At 45.7% G+C, this 16,807-nt stretch overlaps 1 protein-coding gene across 1 annotated transcript in view; it reads left to right on the top strand.

Annotated features, from left to right (window-relative positions):
* Positions 1-16,807, top strand: part of chd7 (chromodomain helicase DNA binding protein 7) — a gene marked incomplete at its 3' end in the record, with an annotated part of 231,082 nt that overhangs the window by 57,580 nt on the left and 156,695 nt on the right. The window contains exon 2 of the mRNA XM_084327629.1: positions 4,086-5,579. Coding sequence (XP_084183755.1) covers positions 4,208-5,579 — 1,372 coding nt within the window. The 5' untranslated portion in view covers positions 4,086-4,207. The remainder of the gene's footprint in view (positions 1-4,085; positions 5,580-16,807) is intronic.

Here is a 16,807-nt window from a genome sequence, read left to right as displayed (position 1 = left end):
CTCGACACAACTACCCCGTTTCCAACGTTAGGTCAAGCGGAGCCCATCCTACACTAGTACACGCATGAACTCGACACAACGTTACCCCGCCTCCATGAAGTGTCCAATTAGCAGCAATGTTGTTGAAAATGTAACGTTAATAAATGCTCCGAGCATAGCTCCGGAGAAATCTCTCTCTCTCTCTCTCTCTCTCTCTCTCTCTCTATATATATATATATTATTTTTTTTGGTATCGAAGTATCGATACTTTTCAAGGTATCGTATGGAAGTCGAAATTCCAGTATCGTGACAACACTAGTCCACACACATGTGCATTCAGTTAAGTTGGAATATGACTGTAATAAAAACAGTTCAGTTTGCCAGGTACATGCAACTATCGCATCGTGACGCAAGTATCGCGATAGTATCGTATCGTGAGGTCTCTGGCGATTCCCACCCCTAATATACTGCACCTCGTGTATACAGTTTATTTTTTACTCTTACTTATAGTATATTTTCTAATATTTTTTCTAATATAATTGTAACATATAATATACACAATGGGGCATATTATAGACCCTCATCTGCACCTTTGTTTACACTGTTTATTTTATTGCCTATATTTATGTCTTTCTACTATTACCCTGCCCATACCTGTACGGTACCCCCCCTCCCCCACGCTGCTATGATGCCCGAATTTCCCCAAGGGGATCAATAAAGGATTCATCTTATCTTAATTATGTCATAACTGTCTGGTCCACTTCCCACTCACTTGACTGGTTTGGGATCTAAAGAAAAACAGCGTGAGTTACTTAGCTGAGCTAAACTCATTCATAATCCCGGTTGTCAGTGTTTGACAGTACGTGGAAATGGTCAGTGTTACCTCTGCCCGAGTCACAACAGTTGAGTCAGTTCTACAAACGGAAGCATTCCATGCAGCCCCATTAAGGCCACAGCGGAGGGTTCTAATGGAGAAGAGTGAGCCGGACCATCTCGAGACGCCCGGGACCGTTTACACCAAACACTCAGCTAGCACTCCTGCTGCCACGAGGAGAGATGGATGGAGAGAAACAGAGGAGGATGAGGAGGAGGTTCTCTTGGGTTGCTGACGTTTTTGCCACGAATAGTCCCTCTCTCCCTCTCGCTCTCACAGCCTACACACTCATTCATGCATGCTTGTATCCACCTACCTAAACACTCAAACACACACACACTCTCTCTCTCTCGCACACAATTTGAGTGGCTTGTTGTTTGTCTCTCACACACCTCCATAAATCCTCCACTCATCTGATCGCACACACACACACACACACACACACACAGTCACACACACACACACACACACACACACACTCATTGTTCAGACCTGCATGCAAACAGAATTTGGCTCGCAGCACATGTCTATGAGCCCATTACCCCCAACACACACACACACACACACACACACAAGCTGATGAGCTAGCAGGTGGCTGACTCTCTTCTCTTCACACATCTGTCGGGACTGACTGGATTTATGGCTGACTGGCTGTCTGACTGGTTTTCAGGCTGGCCCTCTGACTGACTGACTGACTGACTGGTTTTCAGGCTGACCGATTAACTGGCTGGCTGGTTTGCAGCTGCTGCTGTTCAAACAAAGTTGCATCTGCTGAGCCTTTTGTTCTAACACACACACACACACACACACACACACACACACACACACACACACACACACACTCTCTCTCTCTCTCCCTCTCTCACACACATACTCTTGCACTCACACACAGACACACACACACATTCTCTCTCTCTCTCTCTCTCTCTCTCTCTCTCTCTCTCTCTCTCTCTCTCTCTCTCTCTCTCTCTCTCTCTCTCACTCACGCACTCTGAGTCTCAGTGACTGAGTGCTGGAAAAGAAAGTTCTTTTGTTTGGACATGGAAGGAGGTTTGGGGGGCAGTGTGTCTGTGGGTTATTGTGTTTGTGTGTATTGAGTAGTGTGTGGGTCGGTCTCACTTTTTAAACATGCACCACTTTTTACCACTTTATAAAAGCTGGAAGCTGCATAACATTAGGTGGAGAGATGGGGGTTTGCTGGCCTGACGTGAACCAAACGCAAGACACTCACTATGTGGTGCTGCGACATTCCTCTGTTGATACCAGTTCCACACTTTATCCATTCTGCTTTGGGCCATGAATAGGGATGGGTACCGAATCTGGTACTTTTAAGGGTATCGACCGAATCACGTCAGTACTACCAAGTACCGATTCATGTGAGATCCACCGGTGCCAATTTCGGTACTGTAATAATAAAATAAAATCTTTTTTAAATTTAAGTCAACGTTTTGTTTAGTTTCAAGTTCAAGTTTCTTTATTATTTGTCATACAGAAATACAGAATACTTTGCATTAAATGTTTCTTTCTGTTCTTACCGCGAAACGAAACCTATGAAGTGTGTGCGCACGTTCACGTCAACGTTCACACGCACAATACACTCTTACCTAGGATTTGACAGCCGAAAACTGTCCCAAGTGTGGTTACACTTTACAAAGCTTGCTGCAATATTATATATATTAACAAATTGTTCTAAATAAATAATAATGATAATAAATTATTTGAAGTTTTGACATTTTTTTTTACAACTTAGGTAGGTAGATAAAAAATTTGAGACTTAAGTACCGAAAAAAGGTACCACCGGGTATCAGGTCAAATGTGAACGGTACCCAACCCTAGCCATGAAACCTACTTAGTTATATTCTGTAGTATAGTCTGTATAACTTACCATCAGTGTTTTTAAGGCTACGTTCACACTGCAAGCCTTAGTGCTCAATTCAGATTTTTGCTCGGATTCTTTTTGTTTGGTTGTTCAACTATTTTCTTTTTTAATATATATAAATGTGGCCAATATCAGATTCCAGTGTGAACTGGTCACACTCCTGAGCTGACCTGCATGCGCAAATTAACAATGGAGAAAATCTTTTGACAAATGTCAATCTAGAGTGACGTGAAAGTCACATGCCGTAATGTTTTCCCTCAAGTCATAAGCTATGCATTTCACTCCAGTAGCAGCAAGCCATAAAGAATGCAGACATCCAGGGATCTTGATTTGATACTATCTTCCTCTGCCACGTTCCATTCCCAGCTACCGACTGGGAATGGCTCGAGGCCATCAGCCAAGCACCCCCCGGTCCTTAAGCAGCTATACAGACAATGCTTATTGCAGCAGGGCTGAGCTGTTAACTCCACAACTGCTTCGAATGCAAATCCATCTCTGGTCGAGAGGGAGTGAAATCTGCCGCAAACGTCTCGCGAAGTGTTTGTTAAACTAAGTGGTGTTTTTCTGTTAGAATAAGTGTTAAGTAGCTCTACATTCTGACGGTCATCACTGATATAGAGTGTCTGGTCAGTAACATGGGTCTCTCAGTCCCTCCGCTCTGCAGTAAACAACACAATACATTTCCTGCCCTCCCTTCCCACTTTATCCAGTAATGGAGAACCCTAGATATTTTGGATTATTTCAAGAAATCTTGCCAAGACTTATTTTCTTACTGCACTGGCGGTTTAATTTACCCGTTTAAAGCACATATTTGCTTAAAACTAGTTTTTATTCAGAGTGGAGTTCTCTATCCTGTAATGCCAGTGATAGCTGTCCACTTATGTAGACTACTTATTTTATCAAATAAATACCACTTACAGCACCTTTTAACATTGTGGTTGAAAAGGAAAATGATTCACATGATGGTGGAGAGATTTGTGAGTTTCTCTGCTGTCGGGTTCCACAGAACATCTTTAGCGCTGTGTATGAAGGATATTAGATAGTCAATTTGGATCCTGCATTCATTAAGAAGGTTCTTCTTTAGTATGATCTCCGACCACTGTGTCGACTTGTAACCATCTTAGCTGATTTTCTTTTATGGTTTATTCTTATTTATTGTGTTTACAGTATATGTATGAAATTGCTGATAGACGGTGTCTTGTTTTGTAAGCTCGTCGTCGCTGTAAATGAGGGTAACTTCAGTGTCTTATGAGTTGAAATGAAGGCTTGAAATTAAATGAATTGTTGGTACTTATGCTGTGTTCTCTCTCTCTCCCCCTCCCTGCCTCTGTCGGTGTATGTCTCTCTGTGTAGGAGCTTGAAGGACCATGGAATAGCAGTCTTCATATTAGCAGCTAACGGATTAGCTCTTCAGCGCAGCAGAGCTCCACCCCTGCCTCCATCCAACCCTGCGTCTGTGGGCCAGCCAGCCAGCCATGGCCGACCCAGGGATGTTGAGTTTGTTTGGGGACGACGCAGGCCTTTTCGCGGACGGCTTGGATGGGCTGGGAGACTGCGGCTTCCCCCCTCCGCCCCCCCAGGGCCAGGCCAGCTCTCTGGCCCAGCAGACCAACCCCTCCATGGGCCACGAGCACCAGGGAGCTGGGGGTTATCACCCGGGGCTCCTCCACGGAGCGGGACCCAGCCCAGGGCAGCCCAAACTGGGCCAGATGTATGACCACAGCCCGTACACTGGCTACGACCAGACGGGGGGCCCCGGGGGCAGGATGATGACTCAGAACGGCCCCAGCCAGGGGCCCCCCAACGTCACTGCCATGAACGGCATGGGTGCGCGTTACCACAGCAACCCCGCCAACCCCAGCAACCCTCACCACAGTTACACGGGTGATGCGGGGGGCGGGGCTGGGGGCGGGGTTTGGGGCCAGCAACAGCAACAGAACAGGGCGGCCTATCAGCAGCCGCAGACACAGCCGGGGGGCGGGCCCAACCAGATGGGACCCTATCAAATGTCTCGGGGCGACTATGGTGGGATGCAAGGCCCGGCACCCTCCAACACAGGCCGCATGAACCAACACTACCCCGCACAGAGCATGGTGCCCCCCGCCGCCCAGGACCCCTCACACTACTTGGGGCACGTGGGCATGGGGGCCCCTCAGATCAGACACGCCCAGCCCCAGCCACAGGCCTACCCCAACATGGGCCACACGCCGCGGTATCCACACTCCCCCTCCCGCCAGCCCCAGCACCCCCACCAGCACCACCAGGGGATGGGCGGCTTCGGAGCGGGCCAGTACCCTGGCTACCAGGCCCAGTATGGGCCCATGAGCCAGGGGTTGGGCCCGGGAATGGCCCAGGGCGCCAACGTCAGCGCCAACGCCAGCCAGCCCATGGGGCCGGGGGGGCAGCTGGCGCAGAGGTATACCCAGGGAACGGGTCCCTCCGCTGGGCCACAGGGACAGAGGTACCCCCCTGGGCCCCCACACCAGATCCAGCAGCAGGGTCAGCCTATGCACCCCCAGAACCTGCCCCAGCCCCAAGCTTCGCCCCAGCCTCACCTCGCACCCCCAGCTCAGGGAACCTACCCCTCCGCCGCCTCCATGTCTCCCATGAGGGGCCTGGGGACGCCCACCCCCCCGCCGCCCCAGCAGGGCAGACCCCCCAGCGCTGGGCTGACCGGCCCCCCGGAGGTGTCGGGCTACACCGCACTTCAGCAGCCGCTCTCGCCTCACCAGAGGTCCCCGCACCCCCATCCTCAACACCAGCACCCCCACAACATGTACCCCGCCATCGGGACGCAACGCGGGGCCCCAATGGGCCCCAACAGGCCCTCTCATCAAGCCCAGCCAGGTAAGAGCAGAGGCTTTCACAACGTTTAGTCATTTAGTTGACGCTTACAGGAAGGGTACAACAAGTCAGCAGGAAGGGTACAACAAGTCAGCAGGAAGGGAAGGGTACAACAAGTCAGCAGGAAGGGAAGGGTACAACAAGTCAGCAGGAAGGGAAGGGTACAACAAGTCAGCAGGAAGGGAAGGGTACAACAAGTCAGCAGGAAGGGAAGGGTACAACAAGTCAGCAGGAAGGGAAGGGTACAACAAGTCAGCAGGAAGGGAAGGGTACAACAAGTCAGCAGGAAGGGAAGGGTACAACAAGTCAGCAGGAAGGGAAGGGTACAACAAGTCAACAGGAAGGGAAGGGTACAACAAGTCAGCAGGAAGGGAAGGGTACAACAAGTCAGCAGGAAGGGAAGGGTACAACAAGTCAGCAGGAAGGGAAGGGTACAACAAGTCAGCAGGAAGGGAAGGGTACAACAAGTCAGCAGTTAGGGAAGGGTACAACAAGTCAACAGGAAGGGAAGGGTACAACTCTGGCAGCTAAGTGGCAGTGATATTGTTCATCAAACAGTGTTGAACTTGAGTGCTATGGTCTTGAGTGCATAGTGGTAAAGGCATATTAGCGTAGTAGTATAAGTAAGGTAGATTACTTGGCATTGTATTAAAAGACCGTATGAACAGTACACTACTATTCTAGTATTTCAGCGTTTTGTATGAAGGATATTAGATGGGTCAGTTAGAGTTGAAAAAAGACATCCAGTATGTCACACAGTAACCAGAGATGAAAGACTCAAACATGTGATGCCATCAAGTATCAAGTCTGGAGCTGCTCCATAGACAGTGAATTTGTTTATTTTTGTTTTAATGCCCAAATAAGCTTTTTTTTTTTTTTTTTTTTTTTATATTATCTTTCTTCCCCTCCTTTTCCCCGATTTTTCTCCCATCCCACCCTTCCTGGTTGTTGCGTACTTTCCCCTACTGTTGGTCCGGGAGACCGGAGACTATCACATGCTTTCCTCCGACGCATGTGCAGCCTGGGGCAGGCCAACCTGGCCGCGCAGGTTCTCACCGGGGAGAGTGTAGCGTGTGGGAGGCCACACTATCTCTCCTCAGATCCAACCCTCGCTGAGCAGGCGCCCTGACCGAACTGTAGGGGTCGCTGGCCACAACGCCCAGGACCCACCCTTCAGCTTCCCACCCCCTGATACAGCCAATTGTATCAGTGCGAGAGGCCAGCCAAGCTGATAGCAACGCCGGGAGCTGGATTCGAACAGGCGAATCCTAGTGTCTCCCGGTGTTGGTGACGAACGTAATCTCCGTGCGCCACCTGCCCCCCCCTTATTCTTTTTTTTAACCCATTCTCCGCCTATAATCTGCCAATGACGCCGTAAGGCGTCTTTGAGATCAATATTTCATATTTTCGTCATGGTATTCACATTTCACCCACGGAGTCTTGGCTGGTGCTGTAGGACTCCGCTCAACTCTGCAACGCTTCAATACCGCCACCTCGTGGCCGATCGACGAGTTGCCAAACTGGAAGTGGCCGGACGTGCTTGGTCCGTCCCCTATTCCGTCCGGCCACTCGTTATCGCTCCCTGGACTCAATCCAGACACCGTGGATATCGATCCGTTGCCATAACTCTATAAACAACTTTTATTTTTAATATAACGTTCATCTGTGTCAAACGGCATTTGATAATCTAATATATGCATTTATGTCTATATCTCACGTTCTAGGAAATACTGCAGAAAACGATAAAAACATATTTATACTAGACGGTATTTTTGTATGAATGTGTGAATGAAAAAGTAAAACGTTCCTACATCCTGAACGATAGATAATTGATGTTGAATGGGCCATAGTAATGTCAATTTAGCAATACAATTAAAAAAGTTATAGCCCTGCAAAGAAGGTGAACATCTCCATAGACAAATAGCGCTGGCAGAGAGGGTACAACGATGGATATAAGCTCCGGCAGAGAATGGGTTAATACGCAAATCGGCTTTATTTATTTTTATACTCTTAATATGCTTTTTCTTTTTATACCCAAATTAACTTATTTTGTTATACTCTTAATAAGCTTTATAAAAAAAAATTAATACCCAGCTCTTTTATATATCTTTTATATTTATTTTTATACCCAAATAAGTTTTATTATTATTTTGTATACCCATATAAACCTGTCACCATGATAACCGTTCTCAATTCATAGTCAGTGGAGCAGCTCCAGATTTTTACTAACCTTGCACGGCAGATGGCTTCACGAGATCACATCTATCTCGTCGGCCTTGAAGTTACACGCATGTCCATGAGCCTCTGCGGTGCGGATGAACACTGGCAGCTTAGGGGAGTGGCTTATGTGTGGTTTAGGGGCGTGGTGTAGGGGCGTAGTTTATGTGCAACGACTGTAAGAAGTGACCGTAATCAGAGGAGCGTTGTGCAGAGTTCGTTTGAAAACGACGGCGGTTCTTGGGAGAGATTAGCATGGATGCTGCTATAGTGTCAGTTATATCAGAACTCGAGGGTGTTTCTCCATTGAAAGAAGAGCAAAGAACGACACTGATTGGTTGAAGTTAGCCAGCGATGGACAGATGGTTGATCCAATCACCTTATACGTTTTTTTATTTATTTATTTATTTATTATAAAAGAGTGGGCCCTATTCCAAATCATTTCAAAGGATGACTTGCCAGATGGCCTCACCACACAGGCCATCTGGTGGGTCAGGTTAATGAGGTCGGAGCTCCCGTGAGCGGGAGGACACCTTTGACGAAAAGGTGTCAAAACTGCCTCATCTCGGTGGAGAGGATTTTTCAGAAATGCCGAAAACGAAAACGTGTATATCTCCGTAGCATAAAGACGGTGCGCTTCAGGCGGAAAAGTGACCATACCTCAGCGTAGGAAGCTCTGATCAACTCGTGCTTGGTTTTAGATTGTTCAGGAGACTCGTGCACAAAAGCCTCATTATGATCATCTCTCTAAAACGAGTGTGCAATGGTGCTGCTAGGGTCTATTGGTGTCCTAGGCATTCATTCTTAGTAGGGATGCACGATATTGATTTTTTGACACCGATACCGATAACTTTATGCTCCTCAAGCCGATAACCGATATCGATAACCGATATTTATTGTATTACATTTTTTTTTTTTTTTTTTATGTATATATTTTTTTTTTTTGATAAATTATAGTATTTATAAGCTCCGACGTCATCGGTACTGCTATCGGTACTCGAGAAATTATGGATTTTTTTTGAGGAATTTAAACGTCGCAAACTAATCTTGTTGGCCGTTTTCTATATCTCTCCTGCCTCGGTGTCTCTGCCTGCGCGAGGAGCGGGCTGTGCTCACACACACACACACTCACTCACACACACGGGTGCTGTCGAGTACAGACAGCTCTGCTCTCATCATGGCGGACAGAACGAAACGTTCAAAAGTCTGGGTCTATTTTACTAAAGTCGATGCTGACAACGCTCGTTGCCACAAGTGCAACAAGACATTTGCCAGTAATGTATAAGCGCTGGTACTTGTCAATGTGGCTGGCGGGGAGCTAACGTTATTAGCCTGAGCTCCGAGTAGAATAATGGCCGACAATCCGGAGGTAAATAAACGAACGAGAGCTTCTGAGTGGTAAGAAGAAGAGGTGGGTGCAAGCGGTGGGACGTAATTGGCCGATCGACTGTCTGCCTCCGAATGTAACGTGACTACGTCACAGCCAAGAAAGGGAGCGCTGGATTTGTGAAAAACTCCCTGTTCCTAAACCACACGCTGTCAGTCGTACCACAGTACTGGCAAAACGGGAGGAGGCTATAATAAAAACAAGCGCCCTTCATCCAAATCCACCCACCGGATTTCTTTTAACCAAAAAATGTATTATATGTTATCGGAGCTATCAATAACGTTATCGAGTTTATCGGGATGACGTCATAATTGCTGATATCGGCCCGATAATTATCGGCCCGATAATTATCGTGCATCCCTAATTATAACAGTATAGCATTGTGGCTAGAAGCTAACGTTAGCCAGCCAGCACCAAACTGATGATATCGGGAGCTATCAGTAGCTAGATAACATTAGAGACAACGCTGTGTGTATTAAACAAATGTGAATAGATGACTGGGCCATTTTGTTTAATGCTTATGTTGAAAGATGAGCTCTGAGCTAACAGGGTCTGGTAGCTACGGTAGGTAGCTAACGTTAGCCAGCTGCTCATGCAATCGTTAATGCTAGCAGAATGAATGGATGTAAACTTTATTTAACATATCGCAGAATGGGTACAATACGGCTCAATACAAACAATTGTTAAGGGAATGCAGACTGTTGTAGCTTGGACTGGGGTCCTTATAACAATAACTTGACAACACATGGTAGCTGCAGCTATAGCTCTGTTGTCACCGGACCTTGGTGAGGGCGTGCAGGTGTCGGTATCTACTGCGCATGGGCGTTGAGTAACAACGACTCCGCGCAGATTACACGACACGTTGTCGGCGAGTTTTGGCGAGGAAAACACCTTTTCAGCGTTCCCGCTAGGGCAGTGTTTCTCAAAGTGTGGGGCGCAGAGGCATGACAGGGGGGGCCTTGAGATTTATATTTTTTTTTTTTTTTTGAGATTTATAATTTTTTTTTTTTTTTTTTTTTTTGATTACAGAAAATTATCACTAAAGTGCTATCTGTTGCCATATTTGGATAAGTTTGACCATTTCTCAAAATCTGAAAATCATTATTTAATAAAACAAGGATCACCAAGTTACTCTGGATAAAAAAAAACTTTACAGACAACATTGAGACAAAGCTTCCTGACACATCTCCATCCAAACTCTTGGAAGAACTCATTGAAATCTCATCTGATACCACCTGGAGAGCTAGTTTCAGAGTGTGGTGCTGAGTACCAAGTATCTCATGATGCAGCAGTTAAGGTGTTGATACCATTCAGCACCACATATCTGTGTGAAGCTGGCTTTTCATCCATGACAGCTCTGAAAACAAAATATAGGGCCAAGTTGAGCCTTGAGGATGACATGCGTGTTGCCTTGTCAAAGACTGACAGCAATAAAGAAAGACTGTTTGCTTATTTCCTATGTTTGCTTTGTAAATTCCCAGTCACTGAGTGAAGATCTGCTGTTTTGCAAATATGTCAAAAACAGAGCGACAGCTGATGAGCTTTTCAAAATTATTGACAGTTACCTGACAGAACATGGACTGAAATGGGAGAACTGTGTGGGCTTTTGCTCTGACGGTGCGCAGGCCATGGCAGGGAAAAGGAGGGGGCTACAGGCGCTCATCAAGGGGGTCTCGCCAAACGCGCAATGGACAATCCGCGCCCACAGGAAGCAGAGATGGAGGGTGTGACAGAAATAATCGTTAGATTAGTCGACTACCAAAATAATCGTTAGTTTCAGCCCTAGTTGGGTTAGGCCCCGTCCACACGAACGCTGGTTTTAATATAACCATGATTGTATGTGCGCAGTTGCACTGTTCGGCCACACACAACCGGGGATTTGCTACACTGCAACCGCGGTCTTTGAAACCGGTGGCCAGGGTGAAGTTGTGCGGTTTTGCAGTTGCGTGTGGGCATAGCAACCGAGGTTATTCCCAGTGTTTACAGCAGAGCTGTCGCAATTATTTCCCATGTTCACGGCAGACCGCGGGGTAGAGAGATTATAGCAGAGCCAGCTACACCAGTGTTTACAGCAGAGCTGTCCCAAGTAGCGTTATATGAAAATGATTGTAACAAACTTTTGTTCGAAACGTATCGTCTGTGTTGAGTGTTGTGATCGACTGATGTCTTGTCGCATTCCTGACCTGACGCTGAGAGTAAACATGTAGCTGCAGCTAAACTAAACTCATGTGTTGTCAAGTTATTGTTATAAGGAACCCAGTCCAGACTGCATCCCCTTAACAATTGTTTGTATTGAGCCGTATTGTATTGTACCCATTCTGCAATGTGTTAAATAACGTTTATAACGCAGTTATACACGGTTGTTCACCTGTGTTCACCGTGTGGACGGAGTTTTATTTTTTCAAACTTCGGTCATATTAAATCCAAACGCTCGTGTGGACAGGGCCTCAGTGTTGCATAGAGTCATTGAGCATCCTGATGGCCTGGGGATAGAAGTGGGGGTCACAAGTCATTAGACTAACAAAGACGGGGCCTAGAAGGTGTCAAGTCAGAGGGGGGGGGGGGGGGGGGGGGGGGGGTACATTGCTTTCTGGGTAAAGTAGTCATTTTGCATAGCAAGAGAAAGTTTTCAAGTTTCTTTAATAGTTGTCATACAGAAGTACAGAATACTTTCATACAAAATGCTTCTTACTGTTACGCTCCAGAGACTGTGCTAGACAAGATAGTATCAAATAACATAGTATAGCATGTAATTTAGAAGTAGAAAATGAGGTCACAGTGTTCAGTATAGACATATGTACAATGTTCGATGCAGAATAGACGTAACTGAGTTACCATATAATATACAATACTATGCAGTGTACTAATGTACAGTACTATATAGTGCAAAGCAGAAATGGGATGAGGTACAATTTAGGTACAATTTACAGTAAGGTGTACGAGTTGTAGTGCAATCCTTCATCAATAAATATAAAGTGTGGGGAGTGGGTGCTACAGTGTGTTTGTTTAAAGTGGGTGTGTGCTATAAAGTGTGTGGAGTGGGTGCTACAGTGTGTTTGTTTAAAGTGAGTGTGTGCGTGTGGATGCGTGTGCTATGTGCGTTTGATGGTTGTTGTTGTGTAGTGTTCATTGTTCGTTTAGCAGCCTGATGGCCTGGGGATAGAAGCTTCTTCTGAGTCTTTCTGTGCTCGCCTTGAGACTCCGGTATCGCTTGCCTGACCGCAGCAGTTCAAAGAGGCAGTTGTTCGGGTGACTGGAGTCTTTAATGATTCTCTTAGCCTTGCCCCTGCAACGCTTGTTGTAAATGTTCTGGAGGGTGGGGAGCCCCCCTCCAATTGTGCGTTCGGCTGAACGTGTCACTCTTTGTAGTCTGCTTCGGTCTTGTGCAGTGCTATTCCCAAACCAGGAGGTGATGTTGCCAGTCAGGATGCTCTCTATTGTACATGAGTAGAAGTTCTTAAGGATCTTCTGACTGACTTGGAACTTCCTTAGGCGCCTGAGGAAGTAGAGGCGTTGTCGTGCCTTCTTCACAACACTGTCAATGTGTGTGGTCCATGTCAAGTCCTCGGATATGTAGGCTCCGAGGTACTTAAAGCTGTTGACTCTCTCAACCGGTGCGGTGAGAGCGTAAATGGTTCCAGTTTCTTTGTGGGCTTGTATCTCAGGAATAAATAGTGTTATCAGCATGATTCATAAGGCATAGATTGAAAAGTATTGAAGGTATGAACCTGTACTTTCATATTATGTAAACTATTTAAATCCCCCTAAAGGGCCCAGAATCAGTGGGGGGTGGGGTCACAATCACAAAATAGCCCAAACCTCAAGAGGATTAACTTCCTTCCCGGATAACATTACAGGTTTGAGTTTTAACCCTCTAGTTTTTAGATTTCATAATATGTATGAATTCTTAAATTTAAGGATCCAAGTATCATCATTCCATAAATCATAATTTTCTCAAATAAAACGTTATGACCGAACTCTGTTTTTTTTTTAATATAAATCGGCTACTATGAAAACAGCAGCTACTATGATTATATTAGATTATATTCAAATGTATTTTCATCATGCAGCACAAGTACAGTACAACAAAAATAAGTTTGCAAATATAACAGTAAAGTGCAATAGTAATATACAATGTACAGGTGATTAAACTGGGTATACAATATATACATTGGTACTACTGAGTAATTGTGCTAATAAGATTAATTAATATGTAGAGTGGTACAGGTATAAAGACACTGGTAGTAAGTCAAACTGGCCAGCAGCGTAACTAGTAAGAGTAGGTAGGGATATGTACAGATAATAGGATCTACAGATATGTAAAAAATAGGGGTGGAACGGTACGCATTCGAACTATACACTGCGCGGTTCGGGGCGTGTGTGCAGGGCTCTACAGTGCGACCATATTGCTCGCATATGCCCCTAAAAATATGTGTGTACGAACCTGACAAATCAATTACTCGCACGGCGTGCGACTCAGTGCAGATTACAGCCTCATTCGTTCTTTTTTTTCTCCGCTGCGAGAATTGTTACAAAACTACAAGTCCCACAGTTCACAGCCGCATAAACGTTCCAATCACAGTAGAGTTTCCTGTGGTCACGCGACTGGAAACTGATCAGCGTCACTGTCTGAGTCGGACAATACAGCCATGTCGAAGCCCGTTCATTTTTATTTTGCGCGAAAGATACCGGAGAATGAGAAGTCAGGCGAGGCAGCTCATGTTACAGAGGTGATAGTTAACGTTAACCAAGATACTGACACTAGCCAGCATGCTAGCGAAGTTGGCCAAGCTAGCGAGGCTACACCCACTGTAGCACCCAATGTAGCCACTGTAGCTAGCGAAGCTACACCCACTGGAGCCGGAGGGAAGACATACAAATTTAACGTGAATTGGCTAAACATTTTCCCATGGCTAGAGTTCGAAGACAATGTCATGTTTTGTAAATATTGCAAAGTAGGATCGATGCATTGCGATGCATTGTTACACCCCTACAACTGGCCCACTGTGTATGTGTGTACAGCTAACTTGGCTAGCGTTATCAACTGCAGAGGTGGGCAATAGGGTCCAGCTGCAGCGCCGGACGGCCAGAGTGCAAGCGGTGTGGCAATAGGGTCTAGCTGCAGCGCCGGACGGCCAGAGTGCAAGCTGTGTGACGTCGTAATTGGCAGAATCGACTGTCAATCAATGGTCTACCTGACACGCAAACTCATAAACAATGTTTCTGTACTGGAGGTGTACAGTATTTCAATAGGCAACCCTGAAAGGATTATTTTTCGAGAAGAGCAACACTAGCTCCCCCCTCTACTGATGGCCCTGGTTGTAAAGCCAGTGTCTCCTTTTTGTTCAATGTCACTGCCTTTCTTATTAGGCCTAGTTGTTGGCTACAACTTTGCCACAGTAGGCATTAATCACTTAATTAATAGTTCAAATGTCTGTGTCCCATTCCCGTTTGCACACGCAGATGATACACACACACGCACACAGTGGGCCAGTGACTTTGGTGGTATGTGCTATTGCACAGATGTGTCCCGTTCCCATTTGCACATGCACGCACAGTACAAATATACATTTATTTTTGAAAAAAAAAGAAAATTGTTACTTGAAATATTTTCACTGTGCTCCTAAATATTTTTGGGTGCTCCTAAATTTCTTTGTGTGCTCCTAAATTTGTTCATTTAGGAGCACCTGTGCCCCTAGTGAAAAAGGTTAGCGTAGAGCCCTGGTGTGTATTGTTCGGTTCAGGGGATGCACAAAAAAATCTTCATTTGGCACGGAGGTGGGAGAGGTGAGGCGCCGGCTGCTGGCAGCAGCAGCATAACTAGTCAGTTTGTGGAAATGGCAAGCACAATATAAATCAATCTTCATTACGACTTTAAAAACATAGGCATTAACATTACATAGGCCTACATAGAGCTGCCGCGATTACCGCATTACCGCGGTATCGCTGTTACATCACGGCCACCGCAGAGTAGGCTGAATACCGCGTCACCGCTGTTTTTTATAATAATAATAATTTACCCTCCTCTCGTTGGGCTTGCGGCTCTGCAGATATACCCTACTCGTCTATCGAGGTTCCAAGCGACCCTATTGGGTACCAGAAAAGTCACGTGAAACATTGCAGACCACTGATTGGTCAGAAGAGAGACGCGTCACACGTTTTTACTTCCTGAATGTCAGCACATCACAACACGGCTAATAACGTTAGCTTTAACTCTCCGCCGGAGTGGACTATCATCGCTCTTCAGGAGTACTAAACGAGACATAATGATTTTACTGTCTGCAACGAATGTTATAATAAAGGCCCTTCGTTCTATACACTTGTCTGATTGAAAACTTTATTAACAGACCGCAGAATGGGACAACTCAGCACGCTCTGAGCAAATAAAGGAACTGAGATATGAATAGAGTATTGCTTGCTATGGTCCGGTAAATACGCTGATGTTATTGAATGCATAACTATATAATGTCAATGCCACAAAACGAATGCCTTTATTATAAAGTAGTAACTTTATAGTAATAATAATAAGAAAGGGTCGGGGGGGTGCCCGCGACACCGAGTGAACTGCGCATCCGTGTTTCACTTTCAATAACTAATGCGTGCTTGCCGAATCCCAAACAATATTCATGCTGCAAAGTCATCCTCTAAAGATAGACATTTAGACTAGAGGCAGGCTATATGCTATAAAGAGTAGACTACTACTAAAAAAAAAAATGCATTCAAACTTTTTATTTTATTTTTTGTGTGCGTGCGGTAAAAACCGCGGCGGTAGGAAATATTTTGCAAATTTGTGCGATAAGGAAATAATCAATACCGCGGCAGCTCTAGGCCTACATACATCTTGCCATAACGTTAGCACGGTTTGTGACGCTACAAGTACAACGCATGTTGGTAGCCCGCCAGCTCCAATACAGCCAGTGAAATCATTATCAGACAGACATCAATGAAATGTTACCGTAGCTAGCAGAGGAGAAAATGGGAGTCTGAGGCGGGATGTCGAAAGACGATGACGTTTATTCAACATTCAAGAAGGCTAACATACAACTGTGTTTTGTCCCTACACACGCTACAATTAAAAAATCAAATGCATATGATGGGTATTATGTTTCATCATGAATGCATGAAAGGGGGGGGGGGTGTAGTTTTTTGATGCTTTGATCGCTATCAACGGCATACATTGTGAACTATCGTTACACACATACGCTCAAATTGCAATGAAAACATTCTTGATCAACTAGGGGTGGGCGATATATCGAGTATACTCGATGTATCGCGGATTGTTCTACATGAGATGTAGTACTGTACTATATCGCGAACATTGAGTATATGTTGTCACGTCAGTTTATATGGCGCCGCAGCCGAGAGGACACTCGCAGTGCTTTCCTCGAGAAGCGCTGCAGCGTGCAGACTCCTGCTTTCCTCTCTCACACACCTGCGGCCTGCCCACTCTACGTCACACACACACACACACACACACACACACACACACACACACACACACATACACACACAGAGAGGCGGTGCCAAGACAGTGCACATGTTGTTTGGAGGAGACGGGGAAAGAGGATACAATGGCGTGAAAGAAGAGTTTAGCGAGTTATTTTATTTATTCTGAAACGGCCCGCCA

The sequence above is a fragment of the Notolepis coatsorum genome (assembly GCF_963971535.1).
Source record: "Notolepis coatsorum genome assembly, chromosome: 13".
NCBI classification, from domain to species: domain Eukaryota; kingdom Metazoa; phylum Chordata; class Actinopteri; order Aulopiformes; family Paralepididae; genus Notolepis; species Notolepis coatsorum.
This window is presented reverse-complemented; position numbering and strand designations above follow the sequence as displayed.